A 17597-nucleotide genomic window follows, 5' to 3' on the forward strand; every position below is an offset into this window, starting at 1 on the left:
GAGAAGAGAGGAGGGCTGTGTCTTGAAATAATTGCCAAAATGAATGTGGAGGAAGGAATGAGGGGATGGGGCCAGTAGTAGCACAGGAAATGAGTGATATGATGGTCATATATTTATCATATTCTTACTTATCTTTGTCCTGATTAAATAAGATGCAGTTTAACAATCCTGTCCAACTGTGTCATCAGATAATAACAAATACACTTACACTCTCTCCAGCCACACCTCTCTGTCCAACTTGGCCATCTTCACCCTTTGGATAAAAAGTGAAAGAGTGTGTTATTAAGGAGTGCAGAGTGATTTTTAAGATTTTTGAGAACAACGGTAAGTTCTATGGTGGCTGATGTATTACTTACTCTTGGGCCATCCTCTCCTGGAGGTCCTGGAGAACCTGTAGGACCCTGTTCTCCCTGGAGAGAAAAGATCACACAAAAGGAATATCACAAGAGAGTCAACAAGCCTGATCCCTGCAGCTAAGAGAGAAAAAAAACGCTACTAATTTTTACTTATGATATGGGTCAGAAATTCAGAAAACATAGAGAAGCGATGTTGAAAAGGGAGCAACAAAAATGGCAACAAAACTGCCTTTAATCTACAGCAAGCATGGTCACCACAATTGGCATGGACCTATATGGTTTCCACTATTTATAGTGCTCTATAAGGACTGGCCTACCTCTGGTGTCCCTGTAATTACTCAGTATAGGATAAGGCATGACAGCCTGTCTAGAAATACCCCTCTATGATCTCTGTCCTCTCGCAGGCCCAAATTCCACAAACACCAAAGTGGTTCTGGAGTTCGTCCCACCTCTCATAAGTGGGTCATACGCCCTAATGAGTTCCACTGGTTCAGAATTCATATCTGTCAACACTGGAGTGTACATGAGATGGATGGGAGGTAGCCTTTGAACAACCAATCAGCTCAGATGTTGCTGTAAGGACAGAGTACAGGGCGGCAGTGACTGTGATCTATGAGGATTTGGGTCTAGAAATAAGAGACTGTAGGATCTTATTTTTGGAGACAGATAGAAGTCCTTGGTGAATGAACAAGGTCAGAGAACAAACATCAATAAACCCAAAATAAACCCGTACTTACTCTGTGCCCTTTTTCTCCAGGAAGACCAGGAAGGCCGTCAAAACCTCTGTCACCCTGAAACAGCAAAGTGACGAGTGGTTAACTCTATCAATCACTTTGGCAGAGCAACTTTTCAAATGCATCCCACACCCTCTCACTGGTTTATTATATAACCTGGTGTATGCTTTACCTTGGGTCCTGCCTCTCCTGGCATTCCTCGAGCGCCATCAGCTCCATTACGACCCTGGAGGACACGCAAATATCATGTCAGGCAACATGGAAATCAAATTAGAAAAATATTCAGTTATATTTGGATGGATTTTAGAGAATACACAAAGAGAAGATGCTATCATTTTTCTAACTAGTTTATAGTTGAATAAACATTACTTTATGAATTTGCACAACACACAGAAACGTTTATTGGGTGCAGCTGACTTATTAAAAATAAGGCCATGTTTGAAACTAGACAGGCTCTTCTCTTTGGGCACTGTAGCATTCATCCTTGCACTCTTGTTGGCGTGAAATATTAGAAATTTGGGGATTTAAACGTTATCTTCTGTTGCAACACAGTGTTGCTCTGGAGAAGATGAATCAATAAAGAACTAAAGTATAAAAACCTCCTGATTAGGTCTGGTTGGAAAGAACTCTTACCCTCTTTCCTGATTTCCCTGGTGGACCAGTTGCACCCTGAAGACCTCTGGGTCCCTATGGGGAAAACATATAATGTTTCAATAAACAAAACATTAAACATTGAAGACTAAAACATTATTTATGTTGTGTTATGTTATGTTAAGTTGATGTATAAAAGTGAAAAATTATGCTTTTTGTACAAGTTAAACAAAAAAAGGTTCCTTGTGTAAAAAGAAAAAGATATTCTTCTCACCTGTGGTCCAGAATCGCCACTGTCACCTTTAAGTCCAGGAGCACCAGGAGCTCCCTATTAAAAATATATAGACAGACACACAGATTTAATGAATGAATATGCCTGAAACCAAATATTTTGTCATCACATCATTTGGCTAGGAAACCAGTATAATCTAGATTGGACTAGAACCGAATGCAAATCCAAACACATAATGTAAGATTTCAAACTTGGATTGTGAATATACAACAGAAAGACCTCCTGGAGGATCTTTCCATGTGTACAAAATCCCTCCGGTATCCAAGAATTACAGGATTAGTGTAACATTCATGTGTTGTTTGAAAAAGGCATGAAGACACTGGTCATGTGGAGGACACTCCTAAAACAAGAGGAAGGCTTCTGCTATTATCAGTTTTCAAGAATGTGCGAGAGATTATCCTGTAAGTATCACAAATAATGTGCTATATGTAAATAAACAGGTTTTGTATTTGTTTTGTTTTTATCAGTCATTCAAGCTGGATATCATATGTTGATGGAATAAAATCAAATCTGCTCACAGACAGATAGGGAGCAGGGTGGTGTGTGTTTGAGCATATGTATTTAGGGGCGTGTGTTAGGAAATTATAAATGCCTGAAGTTGAATCCTTCACAGGAAGAAGCATTAAATGTGTTTTTCATCAACTGTGAAACGAATGGATGTTACACTAAGTAGATCAATGGTGTGTATGTGTAGAGAAGGTTTTCAAAAGCTACTCACCAGAGGGCCGGATCTTCCTGTCATGCCCACTGGCCCTGGAGGACCTCTCATAGCAAGCTGTGGATCAGACAGAAACAACCCATAAACCACTGGTCAGCTAACAATGTTGACACTAAATGGCATTTATACCTGTCTACACCTATTGGATATATCAAAAAGTAATATTCCCTCCTCTAACACAAGGAACTATGATAATGTACTGTATGTTTTGCATTCGAAGAGCAGCCATGTCTGCATATTATGAGGTTCTCTTTGCAGTCAGCTTATTAGCATCCATTGAAGTGATCTTCAGAATGTATGTTCTTAGTCTGATGGAGATATATTTAATAGATAGAAACTTCTGAAAATAAATCGGCATTATTTTTTAATCTCAAAATGAAGACCATCATGTGCAAATTCTCGTTTGTTTATGGGATTATTCTAATGTTGCAAAATGAATGTGGTATGGATGTTAAATGTTACATGTAGTCCCTGTAATACAGCAGGAATTTGTAATATTGAAATTGACATTGATTCAACTAACACCAAAAGGAATAAAGAAAAGAAAACACTAATAAAAAGCCCCCCATTTAGCCTGTGTATAGCAATTACAGAAAATTACAATGTGTAAACTTTACTTTGTTCTTGTTCAGGATTTACCACTCTGGTCTTTGTTCCTGTTCATGGTTGACCACGGTCTTGTACTGCCAAAAAAGCTGTCTGGGATTTATTTGAAGCCTTATTTCTGAATGAGCAAATATGCTAATTCAAAGGAAAACAATTCATGCCCTATGCTACACTTAAGACCGAATACATTTGCATTGTGGCTGTTAATCGCAGGTGTGAGGTAACATTTCCAGAGTGCAAATAGGTCAAAGAGAATTCCACACATTCAGAAATTTGTCCCTTGAATTCCCTTTACATTTTGAAGAACTTACAACTCCTGCCATGTTTTTTCTTTTTCCTGCTTCGGGCCAAACCTCTGGCATAAAAGACACATATAGAAAGGTGACAAGTGCTTTCAAGACATTACTAAACACCAGTTTTGACAACCCTCCAGCTCCATAGAGTGTTGTGAATGTGTGAATTTTCAGTGTTTGTGTAACACTTAATGATCTCCATGTGTTCTACTATACATCACACCTTGCTTACAGCCGCATAATTCAAGCTGTTTTTCAATGGTGCTATGGTTATCAAGACCCCTGAGTGAGTGTGAACATCTGGTGTGGCTTTATGTTCTACCTAAACTCACACAGGTCCATATTTTGCAATTTAGACACTTTATAGGATGAGTGGGATTTGTGAATAGTGATTCCTCCTTTTTATTATTTACTACACTTTCTGGGTCATTTAAAATTTTACAAACTTTTTTGGTACACAGAGACACAGAAAATCATAGTAAAGTGTCCTCTAAACCAAGAACGATGCACTGGGTTCCTATTTACCACTGACACTTACCCTAGCCTGAGATAGGATTGCCTGAGCCTGAGCCTCCTGGGCTGATACCACAGGTCCCTTGTGCGCCTCACCACCCGCACGGAACTGTCAACCACAAAACAAGAAGAACAGAAGAAACACAATTAAAAACAAATTGACTTGTCTCTTTTTACTGAGTGAAACATCTAATGGTCTCCCCTGGTGAGTGTGTTCAAATCTTTTTTTGTTAAACCTGTAAAGCTGTCACCAGGCCACACACACACACACACGCACACACAAATATGTGTCACCAAGCTTTTCAAAGCCTCAGTCACTGGTTCCACTCCATTGCACTGGCTGACATTTACAAGGTAAGTGATTTGTAACACAAAGAAAATAAGGTTGCGATCCCTTGGCCTACTGGTGATGCTATGAGGTAAACTTACTAAATGAAGCGAGTTCACGGGCTAGTGCCTGAGATGAAGGGTGTACAGTATGTGAGGGAAGTAAGACAGACAGCCCAGTGGGCATTTGGAAAGCTGCAGGACTTACTGGAAGCATCAGAATGGTACCTGGAGGCCCAGGGACACCGTCTGAACCAGGAAGACCAGGACGGCCTGGGGGACCCTGGAAAATCAGAGGAGGGAGAGAGAGTTGGTTCTTCTCTAAGTACAAAGATATCATGTCTCAATGTGAATGTGTAATGCAGTTGGAGCTAAGGTCAGTAACAAAACCAAAGTATAAAAAATCCCCAATAACTGCAACAATGCTATTCAAAAGGACTTATATAGTATTGCTGATGACAAACACATCCTCAAACTATTGAATTCAAGTCATCAACTATTGTTGTGTTGGCTTGTATACCAGTGTGTAACGTTGCTAGGAACAATGACTTAGATGTGGTTAATAAGCAAGTCATATATTTTTCCATGAGATAACATGATTATTTCTCTATAATCCCTTGGAGGTGCTCTGCAAATTGAAAAGAAGAAAAAAATGATAACAGTACTAACAAACAACAATAACAGTGCAGAGACTGAACAACTATGTTCACAGCAAACCCCTTCTTTATCTACAAGAATAATTTCAATGGGAAGGTGCTTTGCTACACTGTTGTTGCTTATTCCAAAAAGATAAATGACTAAGCCTACTCAGAAGAATAAGACAGGGGATTCAATCACGAGTAAAGACAAAATAATGTATTTTAATTGAGCTGGCCTAGGGATGTTGCCTGCAGGAGAGCACTTTATAACGAGACTAGAAATCCACAGCTATGGCCCTGTGAGGCTATAATGCTCATTAGAGACCAGAAAACACAATTGTTCAATAGATGAAAAATGGAGAGGGAAAGTTTTGTTATTCTTAGATGCTTACCACTAGTGGGGCAAAAAATGGTTGGCCTATGGGTGGCACCAGATGAGAGATTACATTGTTACATAAATGAAAAAGGACTCATTCTCATTACGTTGGCTATTTTAGGACATCTCCGACTAGGTTTGTCAGACTTGCTGTGCTTTGTCAGCCTTCAGCTGTATTTCTCATTCTAAGCTGTACTCTCTCTGCCTCAGCTTATAGGCTAGGTGTTTTAAACTTAACGTTAATAGTGGCTTGCTAACATGCCATCTTTAGCATTGCCTGTTTACATGCTTACCTTTGCATTTTCACATGCTAATAACTTTAACTTTAAGAATGAAAAGTGTCGGGTGTTAGCATCCTAAGGTCAAAGCACAGCTGAGGCATCAAGGCTTACAACAATATTGTCATGAACAAAGGTTTTGGACAGGTGGAAAAGCGTCTTTGGCACCAGATGAAAAGTCAAGGGTTGACCAAAGTCTTTAGGATTCATCATCTGGGGACAATGAAAGGCTGTACCAAAATTCATGGCAATCTATCCAAAAGTTGTTGTGGAAATATTTCACTGATGAACTGACTAACATCCTTGGAGCCATGTGTGGCTAAAAACTTCTAAAAAACAAAATAATCGCATAAAAGTTGCTCATACTGAATAATACAAATAGACAGTTAAATTGTAATGGAGACTAAAACGTATCTAAAAAGATCAAGACTAAGTAGTACCTGGTGTTTCCAGACAAACCAGAATCTATTTAGCAGTCTTGTCATGTGCAGCAATCTCAGACTGCTGGCTAAAATTGATGCCATGTGTTCCCATCTGCCTTTTCCCAGAGGTGGTAAATACTCTCCATACATTGCTGTTATAGTTAGCATAGCGACATCTAGTGTTAATGATGGTGGAAAAGTGGTGTTTGAGTGGAAAGGAGGGAGACGGTGATTATGAGAGAAATGAGCCGATCAAATGTTGGGTCCAGGCGGATACTGCGCAACGGAAAACCACAAGACTAGAGAAACGAGGCGCTTTTAATCCCCCTGTCAATCCTCAGCAAGACCGTTTCCCATGGGAGGAAATGAAGGGAGGGGGAGAGACTTTTAAACCAACAAAATATTTTCTGATCACTTGATGACCCTGTGGAACAATAAGCCTTTTGTATGGGCAACGTCTGCTGGTCATACTGGAGGAGGCGTGTTAGGGTATTTTTTGTTGGCAATTAAAGGGTTAACCTCCAGAGACAGAACACGTAGATGTGCTAAAAGGGTGATGAAATGAAAAAAAGTGGGGTGCGGGGCAATCACCACATTTGGGAAAGGCAAGCTGAGATCCAGCCTTCTGGAGGGGACAGGCACTTATTCTGTGTCATCCAATCAATCAAATAAATGAGTGCAATCCCACGGTGCTGGGAAAAATGGTTTGAGAAAGTTTAGGCATCTACATATTTTATAGCAAACTCCGTGAACTTCTCACAAGTCCTGTAGCATACCAAAACAGCTGTTTCTCAGAACTTTTCTTTGTTGCTATATTGACAGTTTATGGGCATCTCATGTCCCTGCACCACTCGTTGCTAATCCCCCCTACTGCTGTAGTAGCAAGCTGAGTCCAATTGTATTATTCATTCCATGGCATTGAGACTGTACTTCACAGCTACCCAATAAAGAACACACACATGCAGGGGCGTTGATATATGTGCTGATCCCAGTATTTCACAAGTAAGATGAATGGCTAAAGTTAAAGTTAGTATTTCAGTACATTTTGTATCAATTATAGCCTGAAAAACTTTGTGTTTTGGTTGATATACAACATATCTGAAATCTAAATTGATGGCAACAAATATGTTTCATTCTTCTTTTAGTAAAATTAACTAGTTGTTAAATTTTAATGTTGTCCATGAGTGGAGAATGGGTGACCGAGCGTCTCAGAAACATCTGTAATCAGCTGTGAAATGAGGCCAGCCTTTACTCACCCTCTCACCATGATCTCCTGCGGGACCTGGGGGACCCTGCAATCCTGGGGCACCAGGAAGACCCTGAGATCACACACACACACACACACACACACACACACACACACACACACACACACTTAGCATATTATATCCCAAACTGCTGCTTACCAGCATTCCCACCACAATCAGTCTATCCAATACTTCACATGCATAGGCCAACAAAGACAGACGCAAAGACATGGGTTCAAAAAGAAATAAGCCTCAAAATATAAAGTAGCCCCCTTCTTTCTCTCTCTTGCACTCACACAGACAGACACAGAGACACACATTCATGCACAAATACACATTTTGACTGTCTCTCCCAACTCAAGCTTCACTGGCGATCAGGGCTGATGCTCTTTCCATAAAGACATTTTTTCCCTCTTTAGCTGTTCTCCATCTGTGGAAGGCAGACAGGAGTGTGGGAGAACGTGATACTCACTGCTTGGCCGGGGGCTCCTTGGGGTCCTTCTATAAGCATCCCCTGAAAAACGAAAGAGTGGATACAGTAGCATTACAGGGCAGCCCGTAAATCCACAGGCAATGGAGAATGGGGGGAAAATGAAAGCCAGTAGGTGCTTTGAGTTTGAGGTTGAGGAGTTTACTTATAGCTACAAGCTCAAGATGTTAACAATGATTCAGCTATCTGATGGTCTATTCTATAATGTGTGTGTGTGCTTTGGATGAGAGCCTGTGGTGGTACAGATGGTATGGGAGACGTTAACTGTAGCTTCTATTTTAGTCAATGTTTAGCCTGTAGTGGCAAATTGTATAGGATGGCTCTCTAAAGAACTTATGTAGTGTGGCATTTTGTGTAGACAGCGGTTGTTTTGTCTATGGCCGTTGGTTTTAACTGCTTTAGTTAAAGATGATCTTAAGTTAATTTGCACTGAAACTGGAATAAACATACATAAATATGGATGTAAATCAGATATGAAAGAAATATATGTTCTTTTATTTGTTCAAGAGAACAGATAAAATAAAACAATGTTATATTCACCAGAAAATATGCAGAGAATCTTAGGTAGGACGTAAGACTTTTATAGACTTATAAATCACTGTGTGCAACTGTTGGAAAGTCTCAGTCAATAAGAAAGCCAGTCAACATTAAATTTGAAATATGCCACTTATCTGAACATTGTGTTGGCTGAAATAACAGACCAACCAAACAACAGACAGAATGATAGATATAATTCTGGCTAGCTAGCCCAGACAGCTAACAGCTAGCTAGCTTGCTTTATATACAGATATGAGCTAGATAGAAGTAAAGTACTAATGTTCATATCAAATTAGTTGTAGGATTAATGAAGCATTAATTTGAGGAAGAATGTCGCTTGCTAGCTATATAGCAACTAGCTAGACAGATAATAGCTAGATAGCTAGACAGATATATACATTTTTCATTTAGCTACTAGCAAACATCCTATACTTATAGCGGGCCAAGTAAACTGTATTATCTTAAAGTGTGAACCCATTCTTGGATGTTGTTTTCTAATACATTTACCTTGGTACACAAAAGTAGCTTGGACAAAGCTACTTTCCTCTTCAACAATGAGGTTTATCATCAGAATTAAAACACAGCAGTGTAATACTTCACTTACTGGCTCAATGACGGCAGGTTCACCCTTCTCTCCTTTTTCTCCCAGGTAACTCTGACCTCCACCCACCTACAGACATAAGACAGACCAGGTGAGCTTTTTACACAGTAACAGACCAGACATTTATATGTAATGGCAGAGCAGCAATGGTCTGAAAGCCAAAAATGGAAAAACTGAGGCCAGTGAGCAGCAGATGCCCTGTCCTGTTGGGTGTCTTCTCTTTTATAGAGGTTACATAAAACCCCAACAAAACTGCTAAGAAACGCTCAGCAAAATGCTGACTAGTGTTCTGCATGCTTTAAAGGATTTAGGTAGTTCTCAAGGCAAAAAGCTGATTTTTTTTCTGCATGCTGGAAAAATAAACCTCAAGAATCACTTTGCAAGAAGCTATAATTTTGACTTTGGTCTGACTCCTATTTATTAAGCTTCCCTAAAGCCAGGAAGTGCAAAAAAAAGACCCCAACTGTGCACAAATGCAGAGGTCGTTACCTGACACTATCCATACAATGACTTCACATGAGAAGAATTCACAAACCACCTACAGCAGTGTGTCCAAAAACCACTAGATTGTACAATTTAGCCTGAAGAGGAAACTCTTTTTGAAAAAGTCATGGAGTAGGGCTGCGGTGTCCTGAGATTGTAGAGTGGAGAGCACTATTAGAGTGGTTCAGATTAACCCAAGGCAGACAGATCTCAAGCCAACATCCAGACAGGGACTGTGTCACTTCCTGCCTCTGAGAATCTGGATCCTGAGGCAAGGAAGGGGGCTGGACACAAGTCATGATAGACACTGGCTCAGCAGATATTTCTGTCTGGTTTTAGATTTTGATCTAGATGGATTTGATGAAAGAAACATTGCCAAAGACTTAGTTTGTCATCAGCTAATCCAAACAGATAATTGGTGGGATAATCAGGGAGGAGCATGTTTTCGATAAACAGCAGAGGTCACTGAGGCCAAGAGGTTAAGGAGGGTGTGTCTGAACTGACAGCAGCGTCAACCTCTGTTTATGTGTAGGAGCCTTGTGTTTGTGCTTGCTGGTGTATTTGTGTTTGGTGCATGTGCATGCAGAATGTTCCAAGCTATAACTCGATACCATTAGAAACAACAAACAAAAAGGGCACCGCAAACAACCCATCAAACAAATGGCATCAGCATATCCATCTTTCTACATTCCTGATCACCACCTCCATCCCCCTCCCCCCATCACCACTAACAACTCCAGCACTTACACTGCTCTCTCTGATGTTGGTCTCCGCTGGAACACCAGGACCAAACTCTTCCTCTTCATCATATGTTGCAGATGTAGGCTTCGCGTCAATGGGGCCATAATTGCCATAATCACCATATTCGTATGGCTTTTCTACAAACTCTTTGTTGTCATATTCCTTCAGGTCGTATTCCTTAAACTCATACACATCAGTGGCAGGATCCACCTTCTCTTTGGTGTCCACTGAGACAGCAGTTTCCACAGCAACGGTGGGGTCCACCCCGACCTCTTCCACACCGGTGATGTAATCATCCACTATTTCTCCTTCATAGCCCTGGGATCAATCCAGGCATCGCAAAGATGGGGCAGGGGTTTTTAAGATGGGAGGGAACATGGAGGTTTGGTTAGTGAAATTAAACCATGTGAACAGCGTCAATGATTCACATGTTTTTTATAACATGATTCACAGTCAGGGCATTAGTTTTTAGCACATTACATTGATATTATTGGGCACCAACTAAGTGAAACTCCATTAAAGAATTTTCAACTTAGTTGTGCATATGTCATGGTTCTAATTTCGGACAGCATCCAAAACTCAACATATGTGAAACTCCACATATGTTTTGTCAACAGGCACTGTTATTAACATTAGCATCTATAATCATATTTTGTATTAGGAATAGTTTCTCTGTAGTAGGAAGATGAGATAGAGTGAGATGTCCCAAACTATTGACACATTGATGTTTTGAAAAAGTAAACAGTAAAATATATGGTGCAATATGGAGAAAAAAAGCGGTGTATACTGTAAAATATATTCATGCTGTAAAATTACTGTATGACAGACTAATGAGGTAATTTAAACAGCATAATCTTAAATACAAATATTTACACAAACAACAACTTTTAAGAACTATTAAGGATCCAGTGAAGTGAAAATCAGAGCGGAATTTGTAAAAAGCAGTACTCTTTAAGAACTTTAAGAAGAAGAAAAAAGAAACAATAGCAAGACGTTCATATGTTTAATCTGGTGTTTGCACATAATCTGACGCACTGAGGAAACATGATTGTACAAGAACAATTCCACTTTGTTTTGCCTTGTAAATCAGACTTTGCTCAGCTTGTTGAAAGATGTCAATCAGTGTTACACTCAAATGCATCAATAGACATCAAATATTGGCAATGTCTTGAGTGAGTATGTAGAGAAAATATCCAGGCAACAACAACTTGCATTTGAGCACATTGCAAAGAATAATCAATCAAAGTGATTGTTCACTTCATGGAATCTCTTTATAGTCCAAGATTTCTTAGGCAGAATTAATAGAGGGTAAACATTCTGTGAGAGTACTTCCATGTTCTAAACATTCAATGAATCAGATACCTTTTAAGGATTTACATACACTTTTAAGTCACCAGTCCATTTCGCTATACTGTAGCCTACTGGTTAATCACTCGCAAAAGAATCTCTGATCCTATTTATTACAAAGTACATTTATTGTATATCATTACAAAAAAGTACATTCCACAGCTGGACATCTTACAAACCACAACCCATGGCTAAATCTAGGTTAGACTCAAGAGTTGGTAATATTTTGAACAACATGCTGAACTAGCAGAAAATACAGTACCTTCAAGCAGTAATAAAAAGAGACACCCAGTGCAAAATGCCACTAAAAAGGAACAAATGCATGTACAGACTGTAGAGCATAGCAGTTATATTGCCAGGTTCAGGGCTTTAGCCATCCACTGACAACACAATACTGCAACACACTTATTCAAAGCATCCACCAATAGTATTTTGTATATTGTGTTAGGTCTATGGGCAATATGATTCTATAACATTGTCTAAAAGTTGTCCAGTTCATCACAGTCCTCAGTAATCAGACAAGTGTTCCAACATGGGACAAGTTTAGTTTCTGTGGTTAGCCCTCTGGCCTGTCATTTTAAATGAATTTAATGTCTCAAGCTGATTGAAGCTGCGTTATCCACCTCAAGGTACATCACAATGCAATCGCCAGACATTTGGCTGGCGGAGCACACGGCCGTATTGTTTTAGTTTAACCCCCAAATGTTCCTCATTATGTTGTGTTTTATGTGATGGTTTAGCACAAATTAAGACAGGATCTGCCAAATTCAGGATATGGCAGAAACATAGGGGATGCGTCTGTCTACTGATTTTCCATTGGTTACGGTTCATTAAATGACAAAGTTTTCCTACTTCGGCCTTTATCCAGACTCTGTTTGATGGAGCCGGTTTCTCATGGAAATCAAGGAGTAGAGTGAGCAGTTTGATCTTAGTGAGGACTTGTTGGATTTCAACCTCCAAAGACGATCATAAAAATATGTTTTGTTGTTTGTTAATCTCCCAAGTAGTTTTACTGAAATTTCATTTTAAACCAGTAATTATATAATTAGGAATCTGGATGTTAATTGGATGGATGGATGTTTAAAGTCAGTGATGCACAGATAATTTCCCACTATAATAAAAAGTGTATCCCACGGGGTAAATATTTCTGTGGTCCAAACTGTTCTGATTTCACAAAAATCAAGAATGCAAATAATTCTACATTATAATACCAACTGAGGTTGTAGACCAACTACTAACTATCTACAGCTGTTACCATGTTTTCCTAGAAATTGAATTTAGTGTCCAGAATTTTCACAGCCTTTTACCATATAATCTCTCATAATTTTTCCAAATGTCCTTAAAATCCGCTGACTGTATCGTATAAATGGGTACAGTAAAGTGAAACATTTCCAAACCTAATATTACATCTTGTAACATGACAGTTTGGATATTTCATATGTGGCATATGAGTGACCAGAAATAATCCTTAATGTCTCTGTGCCTCTACTGGCTGCTGCTGAAATAATCAAACAAATGGTTAAATTATAAAGTACTTTGATTGTCATTTCGTACTGTACTTTACTGAAGCAGAGTTATCAAACATGCTTCATGTTCATGGTTCATATCTCCTCGTGTTGACAAAAATGAAGAAAATTATTAAGTCTTGATCTTTATGAAAAATCTGCATTTTTTTAGTTACCTGGTCTTGTCCTGTAGTCTCAGTGGGAGTTTCTGGTGGACTTTCTTCCACTGTGGTGTAGTCATACTCACCCGTATAATAGTCCACATTTGTCTGAAATCAGGCAAGAACAGCACACACATATCTGAGATGGGTAAATTCAAGTTCAGGTTATATTCAAGAGCTTTTGTTAATGCACATATCTATTTAGTTTCTTTCAACAACACCAAGAACATGATCAATGTAAGGGTGATATGATTATCTTCTATACATTTGGGGAGCTTCAAAACAAGTGTTATAATAGTCATGATATGTTTGAAATGTGTAGTATATATTATATTTAAGTTAAAAAAAAAAGATCAAATAAAATTTATGTCAGACATTAAGACAAAGCAAGAAGTGGGGGAAGAAAAGAGGAGAACGAGAGGGTAAGAGAGAGAATTGAAGATTGAAAATAAGGAAAAAGAGATGGACAAGGTTGACAACAAGAGATCAAGTGCTTGAAGATGTGTTATTCATGGCAACATCCATGCTAACTGTATTGGTCAAGAGTTACCTCAGTCTTGGCTCTTTCAGTTGGGGGAGCGCCAGTGGTTAACTCTCCTTCAATGTAGTCATAGAACTCACCAAATTCATAGTTAGTGTACTGTAAGGGAAAAGGGGCAGGGTGGCAATCATTTAATTAGTGCAATCATGTAAATAAGGCAGCACAATGTCTCAGAGACATGTTGCACATTATTTACATGGCATGTAAGAGCTTCTCATTCTTAAAACAGTTTAAAAATATTTTTAAACCATTAAATGATTAAAATATTTTGTCGTCATGCTATTTTGGAAATAACATATTAAAATGTAGTACAAGAAATATAACATCCATATTAGAAAACTGAACAATTTTGCATATGGATGACAGCTGCAATCCTTGCTTCCCTTCCATCCAATCCCCCTGAGCCTCACATGACCCTATTGAAAGGTTCATGTGTGTAACCATGCAAACACCAGTTAAGATTCTTGTTTGCTTCCAACAGGATGTTAGACGGTTAATGTGACGCCAATGGGCCCTTTAAAACAGAAATCTTAAACTGTCTTGACTCATCGCATGTTGGAAAATTAATGATATAAGACTGAAGTTATATTACCTTAAAAGAATAGTTCGACATTTGGGGAGATACGCTTATTCACTTTCTTCACAAGAGTTAAAAAGACAGCCTACAAGCATCTCTAAAGCTCACTAATTAACATGTTATATGTTGTTTGTTTAATCTGTACAAAAACTGAAATGTAAAAACGTTAAGTTGCTGTTTCCCCCTGCTTCTAGTCTTTATGCTAAGCTAGGCTAATCGTCTCCTGGCTCCAGCTTCATATTAATCATACAGACATGAGAGTGGTATTGATCTTCTCATCTAACTCAAGCGAATAAGCGTATTCCTTTAAATCACCAATTTTTATGGGCATTTATTGGCGCACTGCCCACAACCCATTTAATATTATGCAATTTAGCCACTTTAGCCCTATGTCAAGATTTCCTCCTGATCTGCCCTTTTCTTTTAGTTCTACTAACACTGTCAAAAAAAAAGGCAAGGTAAATTAAGTTAACAGACCAGCCCAACTCTATCAGCGCAGGGATAAATATTAGTCCCTGGACGACTGCTAAACTCATAAAAATAATACAAGATCCACAGGCTGCTGCAATGCTGGCCTGGCCTCCATTCAGTGGCCCAGAGAGAGAGAAGGGTCACACAAGAGAGAAGCCCTGGCCAGACCAACTAGACTGACTGAGAGGAGAGAAGGAGAGGGTCAGAGAGAAATACAGAGAAAGATAGAGAATGAAGGAAGGATTTATAAAGATTTATGGTGTTGAAGTGCTTGGCTGAGCTGGAGGCCTTCACCGCAGGCTCGGATGAAAGGCGTAAATACTGAAGTGTGCTCATAAAAAGCTCCCCCTTCCTCCTCCTGCATCACTCTCTCTTCCTCTTTTAATCCAGCTGTGGACATGTGGCTGACGACTGCAACTGCAGTGTACTTCAGGTCAAGGAGCATCTTCAGAGGCCAAGGTCATAGCTATGCTTTTATAAAATTGTAGAGGTTCAGTATAAGAAATATTGACAGATAGAAGTTCAGAGCTCAACGTACACAAACACTTTTTACAGTTAAAGTTTGAACTTCTACAACAGTGATTTATCTTCTGGATGATTTTTTTTTTTTAGTTGTCTTTAAAATACTGCGTTGGAATGTAGGAAAAACATTCCTGTTACAACTGTACAGAAACCAACAATGAATAAACCAGATTTACAATGTTCTTGCATCCAAACTGCTCCCTGCTGTCTATTTAGAATTGACAAGCTCCTTGTCTTGGCGTTGAAGAGTAACTTGATGATGAAGCAATATTTTCCAGGACATGGTACCCACTGTACAGCCAATATTTTCAAATAGAGAACCGGCTCCTGATTTTTTCTTGAACCAGGGACTAAAGTCTACTTTTCCAGGTACTGGGAGTCTGGCTGGGGAAGGAAAAGCTTAAATTTCCCTGGGAGTCTGGGCAGAGCCTGCAGAACTCGTTAGTGATATAAATCACAGGGCCACTCCAAAGTGGGCTCAGACTTCGTGGCAGGGAAGAAGGAAAAGTTTCCAGTGTGAGCTCATCAGTTATTTAGTGAAATACTGAAGGAAAATGTCAGTCGACAAAAAGGCTTGAACCAGCAAAATAACAAAAAATGAAGATGAAAAAAGAAAAATGAGGCCCTGACACAAATCACTGTATTTCAATGAGGAGATCTGGCTAAAGAGACTACAAGGGATGTTTTCGGGCCAGTAAATACAATTTTATTTCAGAAGATGAGTTCAAACTCAACAATGTATTTTGATATGTCAGCATGTTTCCACCAGTAAAACACAGACTAAAGAAAGAGACAGATTAGAGTTGACATAGGAACTCGTACAAGTCTCTGTCAAAGTACTTGATGGTTTGTAAAAATGTTCAGAGAATATTTTGTGCTTTTTTTGTATTTCTAGCAGACTGAAAATGCACTGGCTTATACCAGGGCAAATTTTATCTAGCTGTCTCAGACCATTGTTTATGTTACAGAAGTGTTTCAAGAAAAATGTTCAAAATGGGGGTGGGGAAACAGGAAAACTGTGTGGATGTGTTTAGCTGGTGTATCTCAAATACCCTGGACTACCCAACCCCGAATCTGGACCCATGAAGCTGAGACTGCTAACGCTAGCAAGACCCCCTCCTTTGTATAATGTGGGACAAATACAACACTTAGTGTGCAGGGACTGCTGATGACTCAGCAGTTATTGAAATAACATGAACAAAAAGAAAAGTCTGGTGGGACTCAGTGCTAACGTTAGCAAGCCTGGCTAAGTAGCTTCTACTTTCCGAGTGAGAGCTATAGCCTAGCTTGCTAGTTTCCACGTTCCAAGTGGAATACAAACTTAACAGCATGATGGGTCCTTCACAATGTTTATTGTTACAATGGGACAGATCCCTTAAATTGCTAACGGTACATAACTAATACTATGTATACTAGTTTAAAAAGGGGGGAAATATCTTGTATTAATTTTTGTTAGCTATACATGGCAAATCTAAGTCACCTAGAGGCTTAGATTTTGCTTCCACAGATATGTCCAAAGCCAGTTTTATCCTCTTTTGAAAAATGGAAAAATATGCCCATATGCAGTTGTAGTATCATTATAGTTTTAATTTCCTTACACAAAAAGTGAGGAGAATTCAAATTTCTGTTTGACTTTAAGTCACATTGTCTTTCGTATTGATCTACTTCATTGTCATCCATCCAAGCCTCCTTATTGATTCTCATACTTCATCTTTTGGTTCCTAACTTTTACTAACAACACCCAAGTCTGAAGGCCAAATTCCTGTTATCATCCTTTCTAAATCTCAAACTCCAGCTCCCATATTCTCTCTCTTCGTTTCCCTTCTTCCTTCCCTCGCTACGATTCCTCCCTTCCTCTCCCCAATCCAACTTTCTCTAAAACCCTCCATACTTCCCCCTCCTCTCTCCCAACTCTCTCTTCTTTCTTCCCTCCCTCCAGACAACCACTCCCCTCAGCTGATCTCTACTCCTAAATCCATCTCCCCTAGCCTGCCTTCTTCCCCCTCCAGATACTGACCTCATCCTCAGGTTCCTGAGCCTGGGGGGTGTCGTGGTGGTTGGGGGTTTCACAGTCTGGGCTGTAGTGTTCACAGTAGTCATAGGCTGCCCTGGGGTCTGCCACTATCAGCAGCTGCTGGATGTCACCCTGAAAGAGGAGAAGAAAAAGAAAAGCAGCATGTCAGGTGAAGCCATGTCAACAAATTTTACAGGCTATAGAGACAAGAATTGT

At 39.4% G+C, this 17597-nt stretch overlaps 1 protein-coding gene across 3 annotated transcripts in view; it reads right to left on the bottom strand.

Annotated features, from left to right (window-relative positions):
* The window catches only part of LOC122887041 (collagen alpha-1(XI) chain-like), an 88852-nt gene that overhangs the window by 49865 nt on the left and 21390 nt on the right, over positions 1–17597 (bottom strand). For 2 of the 3 annotated variants that reach the window (XM_044219853.1, XM_044219852.1), the window contains exons 5-20: positions 17385–17513; positions 13807–13896; positions 13272–13364; positions 10250–10561; positions 9023–9088; positions 7864–7905; positions 7401–7463; positions 4639–4713; positions 4129–4212; positions 2692–2748; positions 1956–2009; positions 1724–1777; positions 1263–1316; positions 1094–1147; positions 357–410; positions 209–253 (exon numbers count right to left, since the gene is read on the bottom strand). In XM_044219853.1, coding sequence (XP_044075788.1) covers positions 209–253; positions 357–410; positions 1094–1147; positions 1263–1316; positions 1724–1777; positions 1956–2009; positions 2692–2748; positions 4129–4212; positions 4639–4713; positions 7401–7463; positions 7864–7905; positions 9023–9088; positions 10250–10561; positions 13272–13364; positions 13807–13896; positions 17385–17513 — 1326 coding nt within the window. The remainder of the gene's footprint in view (positions 1–208; positions 254–356; positions 411–1093; positions 1148–1262; positions 1317–1723; positions 1778–1955; positions 2010–2691; positions 2749–4128; positions 4213–4638; positions 4714–7400; positions 7464–7863; positions 7906–9022; positions 9089–10249; positions 10562–13271; positions 13365–13806; positions 13897–17384; positions 17514–17597) is intronic. The other variant, XM_044219855.1, reaches the window with a different exon arrangement.

This window comes from Siniperca chuatsi, linkage group LG13, assembly GCF_020085105.1.
Source record: "Siniperca chuatsi isolate FFG_IHB_CAS linkage group LG13, ASM2008510v1, whole genome shotgun sequence".
NCBI classification, from domain to species: domain Eukaryota; kingdom Metazoa; phylum Chordata; class Actinopteri; order Centrarchiformes; family Sinipercidae; genus Siniperca; species Siniperca chuatsi.